General features: G+C 42.1%; 1 protein-coding gene across 4 annotated transcripts in view; it reads right to left on the reverse strand.

The window, feature by feature from the left end:
* CSMD3 (CUB and Sushi multiple domains 3) overlaps nt 1–24,238 on the reverse strand; it is a 567,871-nt gene that overhangs the window by 263,646 nt on the left and 279,987 nt on the right. For all 4 annotated transcript variants that reach the window (XM_033155765.1, XM_033155768.1, XM_033155767.1 and 1 more), the window contains 2 exons: nt 19,744–19,831; nt 14,533–14,657 (listed from right to left, as the gene is read on the reverse strand). In XM_033155765.1, coding sequence (XP_033011656.1) covers nt 14,533–14,657; nt 19,744–19,831 — 213 coding nt within the window. The remainder of the gene's footprint in view (nt 1–14,532; nt 14,658–19,743; nt 19,832–24,238) is intronic.

Genomic DNA, 24,238 nt, shown 5'->3' on the forward strand with positions numbered 1-24,238 from the left:
GTGTAACAACTGGAAAGCTTCAAGGGCACCAGCCTCATCCATGTTTTAATTCTTGAGGACAGTCATTTTTGTTGGATGAGTTTAAATAAAATTCTCTTCCTATGCTTGAAGAGTTCAATTTCACTGCCAGTAGCATCATTATGTTTAGCTTGCTAATGGCACTGCAGTTTTGTTGGTTTTGCATTAATAATTTTTTTTCCCCAAGTACATCACAGGCTCTGTGCTTTCAATATTCTTTTTTCATCATTGCTCTGGACTGAAATGAACTCTAATGATAAATAATGGGCAAACTCTGGCTCTTTGTTGCAAAAACTTTGAGCATTCTATCCTTCTGCTTTATGCTTGGGAAACATTAACACTACTTTACCCTATATTATTTATTTTAAGAAGCATTTTACATAGAGCTCCTTTCCTCCAAAGTGTTGGGGCAAATGTTCTTTTGTATTTCTAAGCCTGCATACCAAAGCCTTATTCACGGTTTCATTTCCATGGTTGATTACAACTGATTATACCACCTACTCTCATAATATTTTCTCACTAATTAGATTCAACAGAATACAGCTATTTTAAAATCAAGGGTTTGTTACAATAAGATTTTCCAACATCTGTAACATAATTCTAAAAACTATGGGGGTTTTTTATGTGGTCCCAGAAGCAAAATAAAGTTCTTTCAGAAAGATAATTATGCCCATTTTAGAATCAATGTTTAATCTAACTTTCTTCCCTATAACCGAATTATCCCAAATTTTAACATCCAGTTTTAGACATCTGGCACCTTAGGATCTTTCTAGAGATCCTACAAAGGATATGATTTTTGCATCTACCAGTAAGTAATTAACCATAAGAACTAAGAAGAGCTCTGCATCCAGTATCCTGTTCTCTCAACTGCCAACCACATGCTGAAGGCAAACCCACAAGTAGGGCATGAACTCAACAGTAATCTCGCCACTTGTGATTTCCAGCACCTGTTGTGAGTCGAGGACCTGCCACCCGCTTAGAGATAAATAAGACACAAGGACACAAGTATTTAGGTTAATGGGCTAAAGATGGCCACAACTTTACTGGTTACAGCATGTGAGTGGTATTGGTTTAGGCAATGGATCAAACAATCTATACATGACTCCACCCCACACAGCGGGAAGTCATTCAAGGGTTAACAACCAGTGGGAGTAGCTTGTTGATGCAAATACAACTGGAAGCTTCCCCTGACATCATCGGGGGTCGTGCCAAGGCCCTAGCCACCAGCAGGGCATCTGACAGGATCCACGACTGCCGGATTCCTTTAACGGATTACCCAAAAAGGAGAGGGGTAGGTGATGGCCACAATGCTTTGGGCTTTACATGCTATCCCCAAAATGCAATCCCAGTGTAAATTGAGAGTCTTCTGTACTTACTTTTGCTTCTCCTGAATCTTTCAACTAATCCTGGCTCAGACACTTCTACCATTGGTACAAAAACACCTGTACATGGTGTCTGTTTGTAAATGACTTTCAAACGTGTGCTTTACCCTATGATGATTTGGCCTCTTTGAAATGCTATTCTGTGTCCTTGCAATTTTAATATCTAGTTCTGTATTCCAATTCGGGTTCAAAGGGAGTCTCATCCTTTTTTTGTTGGCTGAACTTATCCCGAAACATTCCCCTGTCTGTCTGATGTTATATATCCATATATGTTGCTGTAACTGGAATTCATGATTTATGATTAAATCCACTTTGCATTTTATGATTTAAGTCTTGATGTTACTGTACACCACTAAAAACATCAGTTTAAAGTGCTCATACATAACATTCTGCTATGCTAACAGGCTATTCTCATGCATGTTTACTTGTAAGTATGTTTCACTGAATTAAAGAGGATGTGTTCTTGAGGAAGTTTACACAGAAATTCAGCCTAGACATAACTATTATAGGTGAAAGTTTTGCTTATACAGTCGTACCTTGGAAGTCAAACAGAATCCATTCTGGAAGTCTGTTCAACTTCCAAAAAGTTCAAAAACCAAATTGCAGCTTCTGATTAGCTACAGGAAGCTCCTGCAGTCAATCAGAAGCCACAGAAGCCCCATTGGATGTTCAAGTTCCAAAAAAAAAAAAAAAAAAAAAAAAACATTTGCAAACTGGAACAATTGTGTTATGTATTGAAGTTCTCACCCTAGGCCACTAGGGTTGTTGTGTATATAGTTTCACTCTGCCCACCATGACTGCAGTTCTCACTCAAGTCCACAACATGTAAATGAAGGATTGAGAGTGCCATTCACGGATTGGGTAGCTAGAGAGAGTTGTTACTGTTGCATGTTACTGAGTACTACATAAGCAGGCTGGCTCAACCCTTCAGTTCAGTTCTGTTTCAGCCTGAGAATAAAGAGAGCTGCTTGGAGAATCACTGTGTCGTCTGCTATGTCCACCCACTACTTAATAAATCGCTTCCGGGTTTGCAGCGTTCGGGAGCCAAAACGTGAGTTCCAGGGCATTCAACAGCCAAGGTACGACTGCATATCCATAACCTAATTAAAGCATGTAGCTACAGTAAATGTAGGTTGTGATCTTAAGCACACCTACAAGGAAGTAAGCCCCACAGAATACAGTGGGGATTATTTCTGAGCAGACCTGCATAGGACTGCACAAGTAGTTTGCATATCTGAAAAGCAGTGTTAAGTTAAATTTCATTTTTTTAAAAAAAATCAGAGATCGAACTGTTTTACTGCAATGTATGAAATTATTGAAGAACTGAAAGGAAACGAAGCCAAGAAGACCTTAAATGTGTCCTTTATGTTCAGTGCAGTTCTCTGAAGAATCAATATTTTTGAACTGATACAGAAAACTGCTCATATGACCTAGTTCTCTTTGACCCTCTGATTGCCCTTCAGTGTAGTCTCTTTTCAAAACACAGCCAGCAATATTGAATGAGTTATTAAACAACTTTGCTTATTAGCCCTTTGATTATCTGAAGTGCTAATGAGAATTACTGTATTGAAGAGAGTGCAAGCTCTAACCCACAGCCTATTTCAGTCAATGGAAAAGGCACACATTGGTTATAATGGCTGAGACTGTATCCAGACCCAAAATCAGAGTTCAGTTCCTTTCCTGCTGCTACCAGCAGCCTCCATGTCCCAGTGGAATGGCACCCCACACCTTTTTGTTCCAGTATGTTTTAAATTAGTGCTTGCCTGCTATTTCAGCTCTGTAAGACTTTCATAAGAAACCTGTGCCATCTACCCTTTTGCACACTGCTGTCCCTGTGCTCACAGTCTTTGTTCTCTCCTCTCCTGCTCCTTGGGAAAGGAAATAAGAACTTATTCCATGGCACAGGGTGCTGCATTACTATGTTGTGGGGGCAAATTCATTGCCTTCCAGATCCTGAACTTACAGCTATAGCACTGCATAACATAACTGCATCAAACATAACTAGGGCCCCCTCCAGAGTGGTGCTTTATTATGGGTGTGGATTTCTAGAGGTGGATGAAGAACCCATTTTAGCTGGTTCCATGGCACTGGAGTACTGTCTGCCCTGTCCCAGTTCTGTGCAGATATTTTAGAAGCAATTCATGCATATTCAAAAACCAACCAACCCCAACAACAACACCTGCATATAACTTCTTTGGTGAAAAGAACAACAAGGTGATCTTGATGGCTGCCTCTATGTCTTCTCTTTCTTGTTTTATAAACATAACTGCAGCTGTCTACAAGTCGCTAGATCAGGTCCTCCCTTCACAGAGGGCGCGTGTTGCGGTGCAACCTGGCAACCAGACCCTGTGTTGTGGGTGGGGTCGTTTGGATAGCCACAACACCCTATTGGTAGGTCCCTCAATGCTGGGAGCAATCGGGCCAATGGGACGCAAATAAAGGGCATCAAGGGACCTATTTAAGCCCATGCACATGCGCCTGAGCTTCCTCTTGGGGCTAGTGCAACAGAACACCTGCCCACCTCTCCCTATATCTAAATAAGGCTTGTGCTTGACCTTTCTATGCCATCGTGTGTCACCTGTTTTGGGGACAGAGGCATGGCAGGAATTTTCCCCACTTGGCTGATTAGCTGTTGCCACTTGGGTTTCGCCTGCCATGTAGCAAATCATCATAACTTGTAAGGTTGCGGATAGGCTCTGGTTCAAGTGATGGGGTGGCAGAAGGGTCTTGCCATCCCTATGTGAAGGGTTTTCCGGTAAAGGAATCCAGTGACTCAATGGTTTGCTCAACCCTGAGAGGGGTTGTGCCCGTGCCTGAGTACGGGGGACATCAGGGTGGCTGACTAGCCGGGCTCCGGCTTTACACTGTCCCTGGTGTTCACCCTTGGCTGACCTATGATGAAGAAGAAGAAGAAGAAGAAGAAGAAGAAGAAGAAGAAGACGAAGAAGACGAAGAAGAAGAAGAAGAAGACGAAGAAGAAGAAGAAGAAGAAGAAGACGAAGAAGAAGAAGAAGAAGAAGACGAAGACGAAGAAGAAGAAGAAGAAGAAGAAGAAGAAGAAGAAGAAGAAGAAGAGTTTGGATTTGATACCCCGCTTTTCACTACCCGAAGGAGTCTCAAAGCGGCTAACATTCTCCTTTCCCTTCCTTCCCCACAACAAACACTCTGTGAGGTGAGTGGGGCTGAGAGACTTCAGAGAAGTGTGACTAGCCCAAGGTCACCCAGCAGCTGCATGTGGAGGAGTGGAGACGCGAACCCGGTTCCCCAGATTACGAGTCTACCACTCTTAACCACTACACCACACTGGCTCTGGGTCAGCGCTGCCTGCAAGGGTCTAAACATGCAACTAGCCCGTAGGGCTTCTCCCAGTATATCTATGGAAAACACCGAAGCAAACACCCCTGGGAGCAACACAGTTTGATGGAGTGCCATCACTCTCAGGGGGAATTGTACTGAAAGAAGCATCTCTGCGCCCACGATTCCAGTGTACTAGCTAGCCATTTGCAGGCAGCAGTACACTGTTGTTGTTTTTAAAGAAACAAGCAAGAAAAGCCAGAGGGGCAGCCCACAGACCATATCGTATAAGATCGGCAAGGTAATTAGGAGATCAGGCAAGGTGCAGATTCTCAAGCAGACACATCATTCAATCTGCACAGTGCAAATGGATGTCTCTGCATCAGAATTCACTTTTGCCGTATTTCTCTCCCAGCCCTAGTTAAGTTGCATGTGGTAAGAATCCTTCCTTTGACCAGGAACCCTGATTATGCAGGATACTGGATCACTAGGGGAGTTTTAACTGCATTTGACTAAACATGGTTAGAATCTGCATTCACACCATAAAATTAAATATGTGAAAGTCAGAAGTGGATTAAGCAGGCATGGGGGGGGCAACAGGGTCACCATGTATGCCTGCTCTTCATTTTATGCCCACATGCATTCCTTTGATCCCTTTTTGAGTACTGAAGTATTTCATAAAAACAAATGCATTACAGATATGCAACTTCACCATTGTATTATTGTCTGCTCTTATTCTATATATACATTTTCTAGCTGCTTATGATGAATGCTCTCATGCCATTACACATGAATCCAGGAGGTTAACATTTCTCCGATGAAAATAGGGACATCCCATTCCATAATGATATTTTTACTATATACAGGTGAAACTCGAAAAATTAGAATATTGTGGAAAAGTCCATTTATGTAAGCAATTGTTTTCATTAGCTACTGGAGTTTAATATATGAGATAGACTCATGACATGCAAAGCGAGATATGTCAAGCCTTTATTTGTTATAATTGTGATGATTATGGCGTACAGCTGATGAAAACCCCAAAGTTGAAACTGTTAATTTGGGGTTCTCGCTTTGCATGTCATGAGTCTATCTCAAATATTAGTTTCACCTTTTAAGTTGAATTACTGAAAGAAATGAACCTTTCCACGATATTCTAATTTTTTGAGTTTCACCTGTATATATAGTGGGAGTAGATCGCAGTCTCTTGGGAGTTGGACATGACTGAGCTAGATCTATCTATTTTTTCTATCTTCCACATATACATAAATTATAACCAAGAAACAAGGGACATTATATTTTAATGTGTTTTGTTGTTGTTGGTGGAAGTACATAATGAAATAACTATGTTAGATTTAAAAAAATAGAATAAAAATAAAATTGCAGACCAACCAGTCACCTAAGAAATTCCAATCTGTTTATGTACATATTATTCACTGAAGCACACACTCCAGTTCTTCTATTAAAATATTGCATTTTATATCAGGATTCATCTTGCTTAAAAATAATTTACTTTGTTAACAGTATGCAGGTTTATTACATGCTGTGTTCTTGACATGATCAAATTCATTTAAAGCTGACTTTATTGTTCAGTAAAAATAGTTCTAATAAAATCTTATTGCTATATAATGCATTGCTCATAAATTACTTTTAAATGATATTAAAGCATTCTTTGAGCAATGACAGCAGATAATATTCTAAAGAAGATTTTCATTAAAAATAGAGAGGTTCCCATTTAAGTGTTTGCTTTCAATTTAGCAAAGAAAGCTGTAGGAACTCCTGATTTACTACTGCTTGCTGTGTGCCGCTGGAGGGTTGTAGTTTGCGATCTATAACATAAGCCTCAGATTTTCTGTTACTGCCACATGGCTTGAGGAACTCCCCAGCATAAACCACTTTTTTCTGATGGTACTAATTTTTTCTTCCATGCCCCTGCAAGCAACATGACATTCTGTGGAGGTAGCGAGTTACTGTTTGCAATTCTGTTAAATATTTACCCCAGACCTTCCAAGTGTCCCTATTTTCCTGGGATGTCCCTGATTTAGAGAAACTGTGCCAGTTTCTGATTTGATCTTGGAATGTCCCACTTTTTCTTAGGATGTCCCTGTTTTCATTGGAAAAATGTTGGAAGGTAAGGAGTTATCCAACCCCCCAAGCTATCTGAAGGCAATCCTGTGTAGGGAAGGGTTTTTTTTTTTTTAATGTTTAATGTTTTATTACGGTTTTTTATGTTGGAAGCTGCCCAGATTGGCTGGGGCAACTCAGTTAAGATGTGTGGGGATATACAGGTGAAACTTGAAAAATTAGAATATCGTGGAAAGGTTCATTTCTTTCAGTAATTCAACTTAAAAGGTGAAACTAATATTTGAGATAGACTCATGACATGCAAAGCAAAATATGTCAAGCCTTTGTTATAATTGTGATGATTATGGCATACAGCTGATGAGAACCCCCAATTAACAATTTCAACTTTGGGGTTTTCATCAGCTGTGTGCCATAATCATCACAATTATAACAAACAAAGGCTTGACATATCTTGCTTTGCATGTCATGAGTCTATCTCATATACAGTGGTGCCCCGCTAGACGAAAATAATTCGTTCTACGAGTGTCTTCGTAGAGCGAATTTTTCGTCTAGCGAAGCGGCAATGCAGTGCGGAGGTTTTCGCGCCAATTTTTTTTTTCCGTCTTGCGAGGCAGCCCCATTGACTTTTTCGTCTTGTGGGGCAGCCTTCCGCTAGCGAATGCCATTCGTCTAGTGAGTTTTTCGTCTAGCGAGGCATTCGTCTAGCGGGGCACCACTGTATTAAACTCCAGTAGCTAATGAAAACAACTGCTTACATAAATGGACTTGTAAGGGGAGCCAAAGTTGTTGAGCTTGTTTTGGGTTTGTTGAGCTTTATTTGGGGGGGAGGGTACCAATCAGGATCATGTGATCAGCCAGGATCAACCAGGGACACCCCGCGATTGACAGGTAGATCGCGATCAAGCGGTTAGACATGCCTGATCTAGCTGCGTGAATAAAGCAATGTATGGATGCTACAATTAGAAAGACAAGATATAGAAAAGAGAAAGAAACACAAGTTAGAAAGCCCAAGTCTTATAAAAATGGAAGTCACACTGTCTTGAAGATGTAACTTCCCCAATTTTATGTTTCTTTCAGGTCCTTTATATTCAAAAACTAGTACAATCCTGCACACACTTAAACTTCTAAAAGTTGCAATCACTTTCTATATACTTGCCTAGGAAGAAGCCCTGCAATGGAAAGCCTGCTCAAGCCCTTCTTTGCACAACTGCTAGTCATATTCCGAACAATCTGGTTGTGGGTGGAGGTTCTGGGGTTCTCAAGCAAACACTTAAACAGGGACTGCAAGATAGCACCCAGTTTATTTGAGCCTCCCTGGGGAGAAAGCTGATTGGCTGGTGCCAAATGGGTTTTGCCTGCTGCGTAGCAACTAGTCACAACTTGTAAGTTGCGGATAGGCTCTGGTTCAGGTGATAGGCATGGCACGTGATGTGGCCACGCCTATGGAAATGCAGGATATTCCGGTACAGGAATCCATAGGCTCTGGTTCAGGTGATAGGCGTGGCACATGATGTGGCCACGCCTATGGAAATGCAGGATATTCCGGTACAGGAATCCAGGGTTTGTCGGTCCCCAAAAGGGGTCCGGCCAGTGGCCAAGTCCTGGGGACATCAGAACAGCTGTTTGGTGAACCTTCCATCAGTTGTCCCTGGTGTTCATCCTTGTCTGTCTCATGAACATGGCTCTGGGACAGGGCTGCCTGCAAGGATGCAGGGAAATAGTCGAACCAGAACCTATGCAACCACTCACTTGGTTGTAATCAAGAAAGTTGTGGCATAAATTCTGCCAAAAACCAAACCAAATATCTGAGTCATGTGTGAATTTATTTTGGGGAAGGTTAAAGGTCTAAACACGCAAACGAATGTTCTGATTTAGAGAGAAAGAAAGGACACAGTTCAATAGGAATAGGGTTCTGTTCAAAAGGGCAAGTCAGACAAAATTGGGAAAGGATTAGTAAAATAAACTGTAATATGATAAAATATTAGACTAGGGCCAAAGGATTCTGATGAGAAGGAATATAGAGATTAGAGGAAGAAGGAACTAAAGAAAAAAAAAGATTAAATAAAAGATGTTAGAAGGTTGAATTCAATACAAGAAGATATGGGGAGGGGGGATTGGTAGCTGGTATAAAACATTTACGTTAATGTTTCCTCATGTTCAGACTGTATCTTAGAACAAATGATTCAGTATTGAAAATAACTCCAAAAACTACCAGGCCACAAATAATCAGTTGGCATGCCTGCTGCTCACACAGCAGTGTGAACCAACACACACACACACACACACACACACACACACACACACACCTTAACAAATCCTTTAATCTCACACTCCTGAAAGTCACAGTATTAATATAGTTGCTTGGCGTTTAGAGGATTAAGAAAGAAGGGAAAATCCAAGCTGGAGAAAACCATATTTAACATTTCCCTGAACTGACTTCAAAGAAGCGTTTCTCTAATAAGACAAAAGTCTAATTTGGATGCTGCTGCAAAGGTCTCCCCCGCCCCCAATATGGGCTGCAGATATAGGGGGGGGGGAGTTAATTTTACTGTATATAGCCAAAGGCCTTTATAATGGACGACAGAGAATAAAAGGAAACTTTCATACACAGTCATACCTCATGTTGCGTCTGCTTCAGGTTACGTCTTTTCAAGTCGCATCCTGCGGCAACCCGGAAGTACTGGAATGGTTACTTCCGGGTTTTGCTGCTCGCGCATGTGGAGAAGCGCTAAATCGCGCCGCACGTGTGCGCAGACGCGGTGCTTCTGTATGCGAATGCTTCGAGTTGCAGATGTGCCTCCTGGATGGATTACGTCCGCAACTCGAGGTTCCACTGTAAAATCATACAATGTAACCTGTAGCAGTTTACAACATAAAAAGGAATTTACAACGTTAACCTTGGAATCTTAGTTCTACAAAGGCCCTGCGTGGTTGTAGGGAGGTCTCAAGGTAACGGGGCCTTGAGTGATTGGTCTTAATTTGTGGGTGCCAAATAGAGTAACGAGCGGCAATGATGGATGCCCTGTCTTGGTTGGCATCCTGATCAGAAATCCAATCTGTAAGGTCACATGGGCTAAGGGCTAAGTAGTTCTCCTTTTGTGCCCAGCCCCCTTGTCCTTGGTTGCTCTAACCAACAGAGCTTAGTAAGAGTATGAACCTCGAAGGCATTTAGCCTGTGCCAGTATCTCAGATAAAAGGTAAAGGGACCCCTGCTCTGGGGTTGCAGCGCTCATCTTGCTTTATTGGCCAAGGGAGCTGGCATACAGCTTCTGGGTCATGTGGCCAGCATAACTAAGCTGCTTCTGGCGAACCAGAGCAACGCACGGAAATGCCGTTTACCTTCCCGCTGGAGCGGTACCTATTTATCTACTTGCACTTTGACGTGCTTTCGAACTGCTAGGTGGGCAGCAGCAGGGACTGAGCAACGGGAGCTCACCCCGTCGCGGGGATTTGAACCACCGACCTTCTGATCGGCAAGCCGTAGGCTCTGTGGTTTAACCCACAGATCCACCTGTGTCTTAGATAGACTAGATCAATTCTGGCTGCTTGCAAGGGGAGGCCCAACTCAGCTCTGAGATGGGCTGCCGGTGTCCCACAGGAAGCCCCCAAATCTGCCTGATAAATCTGCAGCCCATATGACTAACCATGAGATTCTGCTCTATGCATGCAGGAGTTACCACACACAGAATTTTATGTGTGTGCCACACGCAGCCCAACCCTGAGTGTTAATTCTAAAATGGCTCCCACAGTGTTTCGCTAGGCTTGCTTTCCTTTACATGAACAACCTCTTCAAAATAAACATGCATAGGAACTGAAATAATAAACTGCATCCCCAAAATCATTTTTTCTGTCTGTTTGATCTCGATAGGGATATGCAAAAAGTGAACAGACAACCAACTTGCCACTGCCCTGCCCCGTCATAGTTCTGTCAAGGTAAATTATAGTGATGCTGGAGTCAGGAGGACGGCACCACAGCTGTGCCCCCACCCACCCTGGTTGCTACTGCATAGCAGGCAACTGATTTAATAGCTCGCATGTAGTAGTCCTTAAGTAGGCTAGTGCCTCTGCTTCTCCCTTTAACATCTGTGCTATTCTTCAGACAGTATATCCACTGCTTGGAAACACTTATCTGTGAGCAACTCCTGCGCACAATTGAGTTCACAAAAACTGCAGCTCAACTATGTGTTTGAGGAGATCTGATTTTGTAAAAAGACTCATTAACAGGACAGCAGTTAAAATGGAGAAAGAGAATCTTAAAATCGTAGAATTGTAGAGTTGGAAGCGACCCCAAATGTCATCCAGTCCAACCCCTTGAAATGCAGGAATCTCAACTACTGGTAGATCATGCATGAGAGATGGACATTCAACCTCTGCTTTAAAACTTTCAGTGAACGGAGGGTTTACCACCTCACGTGAAAGTCTGATCCCCTATAGAACAGCTCTTGCTGTCATAAAAGTTATTCCTGATGTTTAGTGGGAATCTGCTTTCTTGTAACTTGAAGCCACTGGTTTGGTTCCTAACCTCTGAAGCAGGAGAAAACAGGTTTGCTCCATCCTCCATGTGACAGGCCTTTAGATACCTGAAGATGGCTATCATATGTCCTCCCAGTCTTCTCTTTTCCTGGCTAAACAAACCCAATTCTCTCAACTGTTCCTAATAAGGCTTAGTTTCCAGACTTTTTATCATCTTGTATGTTTATTAAAAAAAAAAAAAAATCTTGCCAACATTGCTTAAAATAATAATGTGCCAGACAGTTAGGCTGGATCTACATTGATATTTTAAACGTTATTAGAATGATCTATCTATCATCTATCTATCATCTACCTATCTATCTATCTATCTATCTATCTATCTATCTATCTATCTATCATCATCATCTATCTATATCACTCTATAACATTTAACATGCAGTTTCCCTATTGTGGGTGACGCCCTCTGGTGTCACATTTTAATAACACGTTATTAACGTTATAAACCGCGAGTGTAGATCCACCCTTACAGCGTATTGAAATGGTTATGGCTTTCAAAGAACTGCCGACTTCCGGCGGCGACGCCATAGCGGGTGGTCGTGGGCTGCTTCGGCTGCGAAGCGCCCAGTCCACCCCGGGGGTTAGGAGCCCCGCAACCGCATAGCGGGGCTCCAGTTGGGGTGCGGGAAGAGCGTCCCGCACCCTGGGCTCCCCGGCGTGCCCGTTGTGGCTCCGAACCCTTCCCCCGCGCCCCCTGTAAAGGGGGAGTGGGGGTGAAGGGACCACGGAGCTGGGCTATAGGGGACATGCTCCAACCGGGGTGACAATGCGGCGACAAATCCCGAGATGAGCGTCGAAGTTCTACCTGGGATGTACAGCTTCGAAGAACCCGGTGGTCGTAAGTACAAGATTGGACTAAATAATATGCTGTTTGGAGCGATCCGGGGGAAGAAGAAAGGCAGCCTGCCTCCCTCCCTTTGGTTAGAAGAAGCTAACCAGTTTGAGTGACTGTTGCTACTGAATTGATTACAAAGTATCTAAATTTTGAAGAGTGACACTGTTACGATTTCCCTTTGGGGAGTAAAGTTGTGAAAGATATCTCCGTTTAAAAGTTTCGGTCTTTGCATCCTGGCTTTAGGAAAAATGGCGACGAAAAGTTCTAACCGAGGTGGAAAACAACCTTCACAAAAGGAAGGACAGAGAGACAGGAACTGTAATACGACACTCACTCCTACCCCCCCTTCTGCTATGCTGGGCTTTGTCTGTAAACTTGTTTTGAACTCTACTCTGACGGATGAACAAAGGCTCCTTGAGCTGAGGTTGGAGCTTCTTTATCGGAAAGTGAGAGTCTTGTGTGGGAGTCTGAAAAGAAATGAATTTCCCACAGAGGAGGCTTTTGTGTACTTTGACACTTTGGAAGAAAACTTCTGCAAGGAACTGAGAGGGTTGACAGGAAGATGGAGAGAAATGACAGGGCGACTCCGGGAAAAAGATTTGGTCTTTGGGGGTGGCAGCCCCAAGACGGTGACAAGTTTTGTTATATCCAGCCCCCGAGGTGTGAGCTCGAGGGCATGGGACAAAGAATTAAGATATTTTCGAGAAGAACTGGATTGGCTTAAAGAAACGGAGCAGCCGGGAGGATGTGAGCTGGATACCCTGAAGTTCGTTGCAAGGAGCGTTCTGAACTGTGCCTGGACCTGTGGCTACTTGGGAAAAGAAGATAACTGGAAATTTGGCTCTGACATCACCAGGAGAAAGACAATGGATAGAGGGGGGGTGGGGTGAAGCATTAAGTAAATTTAAAACGGTTGGATATGGTAACCTGAAATTGGAGTGTGAAGATCGGCGGTATATTTAGATTCTTTTTTGTTTTTAAATGAGAAAGGAGATATCTGAAGTTTTATGTTACTAGCAGCAGACTATAGGATAGAAGCGTAAGTAAGGAATAAGATAAGAATAACCTATGAGGATTTAGGATGATGTACGATTATAATGAGGTATTATTAATAAAACTAGTATAAGATGAATTATAGATCAGGTCGAGTAAGATGACTATTGTATTTTATATATAAAATTGTGTTTAATTTTTAAAAGAAGCGGTTAAAAAAGTAGATCAAGGAGAAAAAACCAAAGGTGAAAAGGCAGGGGAAGTCTGGTCAAGATTTGGAACTAGAAATTTTTTTTTTCTGAAGAGAAGTTTAAAGAAGAGGAAGAAACTTGGCAATGTTTGTATTTGTTTTAAGTATGTATTAGATTTGTATTTGTATAAATGTAGGTGTGGGTATGGGTTTATGTTGTAATAAGGAAAACGTCAATAAATTCTTGTTAAAAAAAAAAAACAAAGAACTGCCAACCCTTGGCTAAAGTATTGGGGATGAAGCTAGGAAAGCATGCTGAAAACTGGCTCTGAGAATGGCGTGTGAAGAAAGGTTTGCATTATTAGAAATAAATAGCAAGATTAAAAAACAGAATTCCATGTTACCATTGAATTTATTATCCTCGTTAACTGTAAGAAAGTTTAATGTAAAAAGCGAAGGATATACAACTATATTTACAAAGAAAAGTGTCTAGCCCAACCTCTTTCAACGGTGGCATGTCCTTAGCAATGAATGATCAGTGGACAAATGAAGCTCCTCATTTCAGGGGGATTGGGAAGAAGCAAGGGAGAAACACTGACTCCTGGTAAGGCAATTAGTTTCATTCTTTGTGGCACTAAACCAATCAGCACTTCCAAATGAGTTCTCAGGTCCACAGAATGCTTTCAATCAGCACTTCCACAACTTGAGACTTAGTAAACCAAACTGAACATATAGGCCAAATATTGTTGCCTGGCTGGAGCTTCACAGCATTCATCATTTTACTGTCCGGATCTACAGAGCCTCAGCAATAATAATGTGTGGCATGGCTCTAGCTATAAAGGGAAAGTAGTTCAAGGCTTGCCTTTGGCATGTTAGGATTTGGGTACAGTGCTTTCTCTCTTTCTTTAATCTAGAGGAGAAGCGGCAAAAGGGATGACCCAGAGTAGCATATAAAGGCCTTATATTCTTTTAAAGTAATGTTTCTTGTAAAGTAGACCTGTTATCACATTGTGCCGTGACAGTTAGAAGGAAATGCAGTGAACCAAATCTGTCAACAAGTAAACATAAAGCAATTAGAAGGAAACAACAAAAATCACTAGTTTGCATTTCAACAATATTGTTGATTGTTATTAGAAGTTTCTTTATTTTATTTTATTTTTTAAGGAAACTGGCTAGTAGTACAAATTAATCATATTTTTTTTTTTTACCTTTGCACACTGGTCTGTGATCACTCCATGCAGCAAAAACCTCTGCTATTCTTTGACAAGTGATGCTTTTTGCCCCTTGTAGTACATAATCTTCATCGCAAGAAAACTGCACTGTCGCATCCAGGCTAAAATTGAGCATGTCAATAAAAAGGGGACACAAAGTTAATATTCACCATAGTTTTCAAAGTTATACAAGTAATTCTGCCTTATTTCCATTGATTTTCTATTCCATTTTCTCAGATACTTTCAACATTCCACAGTGTTTGTCAAATATCCTCGCTTTAGGAACTGCAAGCCTAAATTGGATTTGCATTTGGATGTACATCCCCATTCTTAAATCCCTAATTAGCCGGCAGCAGGCCTCCCCGGACCTTCCGGCAGCTGCAATCTAAAGCTGTGTACCTGAGCAAGTGCAACCCTATCCAGAGCAGGAAATTGACTAATTTATTGGGCATAAGAATCACCCACCCATAGGGCTCTGCAGCTTTCAAGTTTGCTTTTTTTATTTTAAGGAAGCATCTATAACTTTTTATGAATCTCATGAATATCTGGGCACATGTTACAGTCCTATACCATGCATGGTTACTCACAAGTAAATTCTAATTTATTCTGTCAGTATTATTTCCAGTTAACGGTACTTGGGATGAAGCTTTTAGGTTTCATGAAAGGGTCAACTGCACTTGATTTTAACTGCACAGTTCTGAAAGGTAAAGGACCCCTGGACTGTTAAGTCCAGTCAAAGGTGACTATGGGGTTGCGGTGCTCATCTCGCTTTCAGGCCGAAGGAGCCGACGTTTGTCCACAGACAGCTTTCTGGGTCATTTGGAAAGCATTACTAAACTGCATCTGGTACAACAGGGCACTGTGACGGAAACCAGAGCACATGGAAATGGTGTTTACCTTCCTGCCGCAGCAGTACCTATTTATCTACTTGCACTGTCATGCTTTCAAAATGCTAGGTTGGCAGGAGCTGGGACAGAGCAACAGAAGCTCACCCCATGGTGCGGATTCGAACCTCCAACCTTCCAATCAGCAAGCCCAAGAGGCTCAGTGGTTTCGACCACAGCGCCACCCGCGTCCCTTGCACAGTTCTACCCTCAGGTGGGGTCCAGGGGATGCTTAACGAGGCATGGCCAAACTTGGCCCTCCAACTGTTTTGGGACTACAGTTCCCATCATCCCTAACCACTGGTCCTGTTAGCTAGGGATGATAGGGGTTGTAGTCCCAAAACTGCTGGAGGGCCAAGTCTGGTCATGCCTGCAATACCTCACTGTTTGGATTCTGATCCATATCAGGGTCCTAGTGCCTGACATTTCCAATGCAAAAGGAAGTCCCATGGAAATGAACGGGACCTTTTTTTGCACTTCAAGTTGAAAGTGTGGGGGATAAAGGTAAAGGGACCCCTGACCATTAGGTCCAGTCACGTACGACTCTGGGGTTGCAGCACTCATCTCGCTTTATTGGCTGAGGGAGCCGGCGTACAGCTTCCGGGTCATGTGGCCAGCATGACTTAAGCCACTTCTGGCTAACCAGAGCAGCGCACGGAAACACCGTTTACCTTCCCGCCGGAGCGATACCTATTTATCTACTTTGCATGTTGATGTGCTTTCGAACTGCTAGGTTGGCAGGAGCAGGGAGCGAACAATGGGAGCTCACCCCAGATTCAAACCGCCAACCTTCTGATCGGCAAGTCCTAGGCTCTGTGGTTTAACCCACAGCACCACTGGGATATCAATTAAATTGTCCCTTCCCTTCTTCTGGGTGATTAAATCATGACAACCACCTTGATTCCAGTAGATGAAGTGCTGTCTAAGCCAAATTCTGTTTAAATCACTGATGTACCCAGTAGCCATGCATAAGACTGGTTGCACTGAGATTTGAAGTGATACCCAAGGTCAGCAGTCCACCTACTGAAATATACTAGCTTGCCTTACTGTTTCACGGGCAAGTCTAAAATCATTATGGAAATACAGTTAAGCACATGAAACCTTTCCACTCCAGTATGTATATATAATATTTAAATGTATGTGATAACTAGCTGCAGAGACTTGGGGCAACTAACTGTGGAACAGAAATGCAAATAAAATGAAAGAAGCTCCAGTGAGTAATGAAATCCTTATGTTTCTGCAAAAAACTTCCTATATATATGAAATAGCATACACATATGTATATATTCAAAATCTAAAGCACTGCAGGGTAGTTTTAACATATAAATAAATTACTATGTTTATGTTACCAATAAATGTGTTTGTATTTTTCAATTATTTAAAAGTCCTTCAGAAACATCTTCTTATGTTTACTATATTCACAGATTTATTTATTTATTAGTATGTATCCTCTGGGTGCTTTCCAGATTTTCAAGAATTCTGTGTTTATGCACACTTCATTTTGAGGACCTTAAAACTGTACCTTAAACTTCAAATTAATACAGTAGTGCAAATTTGGAAGGTGAGCATCATGCAAATGAATTTGGCTTTCAGTTAAAAGGGTCAAAAAGTTGCTAGAAACATGGAAGATGAAGTAATGTTAATCTGTTTTAGTATTTTATTTTTTTCATCTTTTAAAGTATGGCTGTAATTTTTTTCTTCATTTTAAATTTTTGTAAACTGCTATGAGGTTGTTGTTTTTTTACAATTTATTTCATAAATTTTAGGAAAGAAAATACATCAGTCAGAGAACTGCCATTCGGCTGCTAAACTATTGTGGAAGTGTGTGTGCAGTGGGTTCAGATAATTCTCGAATTCTAAGCAAAGTTGGTCACTTGCTGTTTCGCAGGTGTGCACATTTAAAAAAAAATGAAACACTTCACGTAGTGTGTCTGCAAAAATTGAAATGTTTCTTCCCCACTTTGTCATGTAAGGAAAATGTTGAAATAAGGAGAAGTGGGAAGAAGAGTTCTTTTGTGACTGACAGGCCTAGCTTCGAATCAGAGGGAAAGTTTTTGCCGGGGCATTCCAGTCCTTGGAGAAGGCATGTTGAAGTAATGCAACGCCTTGTTACTGGTTTTTTTTCCTGCAGTCTTTGCTAGTTTGGCTAGTCATGGTTGCTTGGAAAATGATGAACATTCAGGCCCTTCTGCCACATACCCATACATGCACACCTGTAGAAATCAGCTTTGCACGTAGTTTCTATACATTTTAGCATCTAATAATAATAATAATAATAATAATAATAATAATAATAATAATTTATTTTTTGTACCCCACCCATCTGGCTGGGTCTCCCCAGCCACTCGGGGGGCTTCCAACAAATATTAAATCAGAATATAAGACTGAAACTGTTTGAAATTATTTTATTTTCTTATTATTAATCGTATTTCCCTAGTTCCTGCGCCCACTCTTCTCAAATGTTGCAGGTCGCTTTGCTAGGGACACCTCTACAAATGATGACAGTCCATAATAAAGCTGTTATCCCCAGCTAAATGAACCTGACATTTAGAATCTCGTTTTATAAAGCAATTTGTGCTAGCTGGTGATCTTATTTCCTAATACTGGTTGAACAGTAATCAAAATATTGCTATTTTAAAAAAAACCACAAAATTCACAGCACAATCCTATGCAAGTCCATTAAGAAACCAGCTCCACTGAGGTTAAAGGTGCTCACTCCCAGGTTAAGTGCATGCCTGCAGCCTTACAGTGCAATCATGCATGTAAGTCATACGGTGTCCAGCGGCATACTCCCAAGTACACAAAACTCTATTAAACCTGATCATGGGTCAGAAATTGGACCATTTAACTTTGGACCTTGGTAACAGAGCTATTCTAACGGGGTCACACAAAGGTTACGATGCTGTTTTTCAAGAGCAGAAGTTGGTGCTCGGGCGACTGTGCACCATCCACTCCTATCTCTTCAGACTTCCAAACTGTGCTAAACAGAACAAAGGCAATTTAGTCTGGGTCATCAAACTGCTTGGTGCCAAAAGCTAGAGCAGATGTTACATTCATATGGCTTCCATGTGAATTACTTTGTGTTCGGTTGTCATCTGCCAAGCTGGATTGTCCACAGGCACGCAAAAACGCACTCAGGAAAAGCCTATATCCAGCATGCTTTATATCTGTGTCCAATATTATAATGGTATCTTGGCGTATCATTTAACTATGGCTTCAAAAAAAATATTTAATCGATATGACCAATCTAATTGAGAGCTTCAACACTGCTTAGATTTCAGCAACTACCCTCTAAAGTCTTAGATAGGACTAGGAGACATCAAAGCATTACATATTATGATGGGCTACTATAAATACTGAGATGAAATAGGAAATCACACACCCTCATTTTGGTTACCCTTGCCAGTGTCTTAAAGCAGGGGTGGTAAATTCATGTTCCAAAGGCTGCATCCCCCCCCCCCCCAGTAATTTATGGTGTCCCCTGAAGCCCCTCCCCAACAATTCTTTCTATTATTAGTAGTAGTTTTAGTAGTATTAGTATTATATCATTTCTGAATTGCTTCCCATGAGGCACCCTAAAACAATTTACAACTGTACCTGCCATGTGATCAAGCTAATAATTGTACTCTAATGGGAGATTTAAATTGTCTAGCCTTGAATACTGGAACGTCCACCTTTTAATACTGGAGTCCATCTTTTAATGCTGAGGTGACATTTAAAATAGGAAAGGTATTAAAGTATGTTCCCAGATACTTAAACATCTAAATGAAATTCAATACCAATAAAAAAAGTATATAGATTAGAACTTTTTAGTTAATTCTATAAGAGTTTTGGGACCCGGGTGGCGTTGTGGGTTAAACCACTGAGCCTAGGCATTGCCGATCAGAAGGTTGGTGGTTCATATCCCTGCGACGGGGTGAGCTCCTATTGCTCGGTCCCAGCTCCTGCCCACCTACCAGTTCGAAAGCACATCAAAAGTGCAAGTAGATAAATAGGTACCGCTCCAGCGGGAAGGTAAAACAGGCGTTTCCGTGCACTGCTCTGGTTCGCCAGAAGCAGCTTTGTCATGCTGGCCACATGACCCGGAAGCTGTACGCAGGCTCCATCAACCAGTAACGCGAGATGAGCACCACAACCCCAGAGTCGGACACGACTGGACCTAATGGTCAGGGGTCCCTTTACCTTTACTTTACCTATAAGAGTCTTTGGCTGGGTATCAGTGATAGACAGATACATAGATTTACAGTTGTGTGTCCATATGTCATTATTTTAGGCTAAAAAGGGGTAGTTGTCTTCCCCCCACCCCCTGAACTGCAAATGTTACCTAAAGTCTGAGCCTATCCGTTTTCCATTCTCAGGTTCTCCAGGGTCTGGGCACAAATTGGATGCCTGTTTAATACCGCCTTCATTTACTGCAGAAGAAAAACAAAACAATGTGAGCAGGAGATATATTTTTTCAACATCTAGAAAATATCATAAAATATAAAACAGATAATAGACTGTTCCATGGAACATGAATAAGGACGCATTCCTGTACCACTTACCTTTAAGTAAGCCCCATTGAACTGTACGGTGCTTACATGTGAATAGACATGGGTAGGATTGGGATATACTGTGTGTGTGTGTGTGTGTGTGTGTGTGTGTGTGTGTGTAAACTTACAGGCCATCATTATAAACAGTATTCTATGGTTTGGAAAGTAAATGTTTCCAGAACTTAAGTCTCAGTGAGAAAACTGATTTAAAGTACTCCTAAACCTTTATGATATACCATGCACATCAAGGATAATGATGTTTAAGGATCACAAACAGACCAGATGGGGGGAAAAAATCCTGAGAATCATCTTCTTACTCATAGATTCATTAACTGTCAATAACACATTAGAAAACGATGCATTCTGTTTTATGTTCATCAGTTGCAGTGCACAACAGCTTCATTTATGCAGTTGTTCCAAGTGGTGGTGTAGCAATGCAGTCCTGTAACCTCGCCAGCTCTTCAGCTCTGGGCATGCAGTTTACCTGCTGCTAGTGCCACGTGGCAGGAAGGACCCTTCAGGGGGGAACAGGCTCAGTGAATTGTAAAACTGCACAACCCATTTATTTGATTACTACAAGTGAAGGACTCAACATTGCTAGCCAATGTTTTCTAGAAGAAACACACGCAATTATTCGGTGTACCAACTTACATAGGAGCAAATTCCATTGAATTCAGTGAAATCTACTTCTGAGTAGGCATGTATAGAATTGTTTCATGAACCACTAGATTATACATTGTGGGAAACTATGGGAGAAGGGATGGGGAGTTGGGAATGTCTGAACATAACCCTTGTTCTCTTTCCAGTATAAAATATGTTTTATTGTGAACTTAACCAGCCATTGTGATAATTACAATCCCATGTAATTCCTTTGGTTCATTTCCCCTTCATCTTCTAAGCTGGAGTATACAGCCTATCTTGCATGCCTAAATATAAAATATAAAATAAGTATCTCCATCGCAGGGTTTGTCTCCTGAGCCCTAATTCCTTTGTCACCTGAGGAATGTGGAAACCTGGATGAGAAGTAGGTTGTTTCTCATCCTGCCTCACCTTTCAATAAAAGCACAGTAGTTTGGCTGTTACTGGATAATACCACTTTGAACTGCAGTACTTATCCATACTGTTCAAAAGCCCCATCATGCAAAATATTTCTCCTTCCTGAACATGCAAAACTCAAATGTGAACAGTGAAGGAGATGGTTGAGTTAGGTCTTGGATCTGCAGGGAGGTTTCCTAATAAACATTTATACATCTTATCTCCCACCATCAGTTTGAAGAGACATATTACAGAAGTCCTATACATTCAGCTCTTATGTACACGTTTCCCTGCCTATGATCTGACTTCAATCTTCCTTAGGAGGCATGGGCCATTCCAAGACTATGATATATGAGCTGAGGGGGTGTCCATTTAGTTGCCATTTACAGTGCACTGAACACATTTATTCAGAAGTAAGCACTAGAATGTCCTATGGAACTTACTCCCAGGTAAACATCCATAGGATTGCTGGTTTACAAATTAATAAACACTTTCTGTCAGTAACTGATCCTTCACAGAGAGTGTAATGTGGTCATTCTTGTTTTCTCAGCCACTTATTTTTATTTTTTTACTATTGACATATCCATCCTGTAATCTTGCTGGGCACGTCTCACATTAAGTTTTTATGTCTCCATGTTTGACATCTATCTGTAGTTGAAGTGGAGGTGAAATTAAAGTTAGATTCCTTCAGATTACATCAGTAATAGAGGTTATTTTCAAGTGACAAAAACTGAATTACTGTATCTCAACATTTGATTTCTTTTTTAAAAAGAAAAAGAAAATAGTTGGGGCAAATGTAGATAAATATTCAGTACTCCTATGTATCCCGAGATGGAAAAGTATGTGTGAAACATTCTTAACTTGTCCATTCGTATATCGGTGATATATCCAAATCAAAAGTAGGATGAAATACACGACGAGGATAGAAAACAATAATAAATAATTTATGTTGCTATTTATACTAGCCTAAGCATTATATAATATATTTATTATATAACCATGGTATGAACTAGCACATTTAAATCACACTAATTTCAATCGGAGTGAATTTAGCACATGTTTAATTTCTTACTGAAATCAATGTGACATAAATGAACAGATTGGATGTTCATTCTCTTACTCCTTCCTCGCTTAAAGATTTGTTGTACTTCTACAAACTTCAGAGTTCCAGGAGAATCCTGACTGACTCATATATGCTACAGGTTAACACCACTAAGAGCTAATGGATATATTGCAGAAGATTTGCTAATGGGAAGACAGAAACACAGGAAGCTGACCTATACCGAGTCAAACCATTGGCTCAACCAGCTCAGTATTGACTACACTGACTGCCAGCGCCTCTACCCTCCCAGTCAAGGGACCTTTTGCATGCAAGCCATGTGCTCTGCCACTGAGTGACAGCCCTTCCCATTCCAAACATCTGTTCCGAAGTTGCCTGGCATGGAAAATGTTGTTGCTGCTGGATGTGGAGCTGCCTCTTGGAGTACATACTCTCCAAAGGCAGATTACAACAAATCTATAACTTAATACAATGCTAACTCAGAATCCATACTGTTGGAGGTGCTTAGGATCCAGCAAATATCCCTGTCTGCTGGCCACCACCAGTGAGTGGCTTCCACTGCGCTGGCCACAGAAAATGCAGCTTGGTCATTCTACTGCTAATGGAAGGCCCAGGCCCGTCTTAGAGGGATCTGCCGCCCTGGCGCGGCGATCCCTCGGCGCCCCCAGCCTGCCGCCTCTCCGCCCGCCTCCCTCCCGCGCTGGCCGCCCCTCGGGAGGGGGGGTGGGCGAGCGGTGGATGAGAGGCGTGGCGTTGGAGCGGGCGCCCGCGCTCCGGCGGGCGGAGGATGAGGGGCGGGCGGACAGGCGCTCGCGCACCGGCGGGAGGGCGGGCTGCAAGCCGGCGGGGGGGCGGGCTGCAACCCGGTCGCCCTCGCCTCCCAGAGCCCCAGCTGGAGTGCTGGAAGGTCGCGCAAAGCCCCGCGCCGCTTCAGCGCTCCAGCTGGGGCTCCGGGAGGCGAGGGCGGGCGGCTTACAGCCGGCGGGCACGCGAGTGCCTGCCTGCCCATGGGGGCGGGGGCGGGTTGGGGAGGGGGAGCCCGGTATGCCGGTGGGCTCACGGGGGCGCCCCTGGGGTGCCCTGCGCCCTGGCGCACCGCGCCACCGGCCTCTATGGATGAGACGGCTCTGGGAAGGCCCTAAAATGAGACAGGGGTGGAAGTGGGGTTTTCAATATTCTCTGAGGTAGTCCAGTTCCTGGAAAGGGGGCAAATCCAGTCCTCTTAAGGTTTGCTAGCCTGGAGTAATGTGTCCAGTTCTGGCCACCACAATTTAAGGAGGATATTGACAAGCTAGAACATGTGAAGAGGAGGGTGACCAAGATGATCAAGGGTCTGGAAACCAAGCCTTATGAGCAACAGTTGAGGGAGTTGAGTTCCAGGCTTAGCCTGGAAAAGAGGAGACTGAGATATGGTAGTCATATTCAGATATTTCAAGGGCTGTCACGTGGAAGATGGAGCAAACTTGTTTTCTCTTTCTGACTAAACATCAGGAAGAACTTTCTTATAGTAAGAGCTCTAAGATAGTGGAATGGATTCCCTCAGAAGGTGGTGGATTTTCCTTCACTGAAGGTTTTTAAGCAGAGATTGGCTGGCCATATGCCATGGATGCTTTAGCTGAGATTCCTGCATTGCAGGTGTTAGACTAGATGACCCTTGGGATTCCTTCCAGCTCTACCATTCTATGATTATATGGTGCACCTAAAATTTGGATATGAGTAGCTGCCCCATCTTTTCCACAAACAGCAGAATTCTACAATTAAGATTATTGTATCCAATTTCAATATTAAAAATAATAGTAAAAACAACTAACATTAAAGAAGTAACAGGTGAAATAATTCTTTTAAAAAAGCAAACCATAAAACCACTCAAATGCAGACAGGAAAAACATATTTAGGGATTTTCTACAAGAAAACAGAGAAGGAACCATATGAACTTCTTGGACAGGTCATCCCAGATATGAGGCCACCACACAGAAGGCTCTGTCCCTGGTACTCACCAACCTAACTGCTTTCACCAGTATTCCAAGTCCTGAGGGCTTTGGCTTTGCAACAGTATAAAACTTCAAGAATAATTATTGAGAAGGTAAAATACCAGACCTTTGAAAGAAAACTAGCGTCTAGTTAGTTTAGCTTCTCAGGTGTATGACTCCCATGTTTTCTGTCAGAGATATTTTTATGCTGTTTTTATTTAT

Source organism: Lacerta agilis, chromosome 7 (assembly GCF_009819535.1).
Source record: "Lacerta agilis isolate rLacAgi1 chromosome 7, rLacAgi1.pri, whole genome shotgun sequence".
NCBI lineage: Eukaryota > Metazoa > Chordata > Lepidosauria > Squamata > Lacertidae > Lacerta > Lacerta agilis.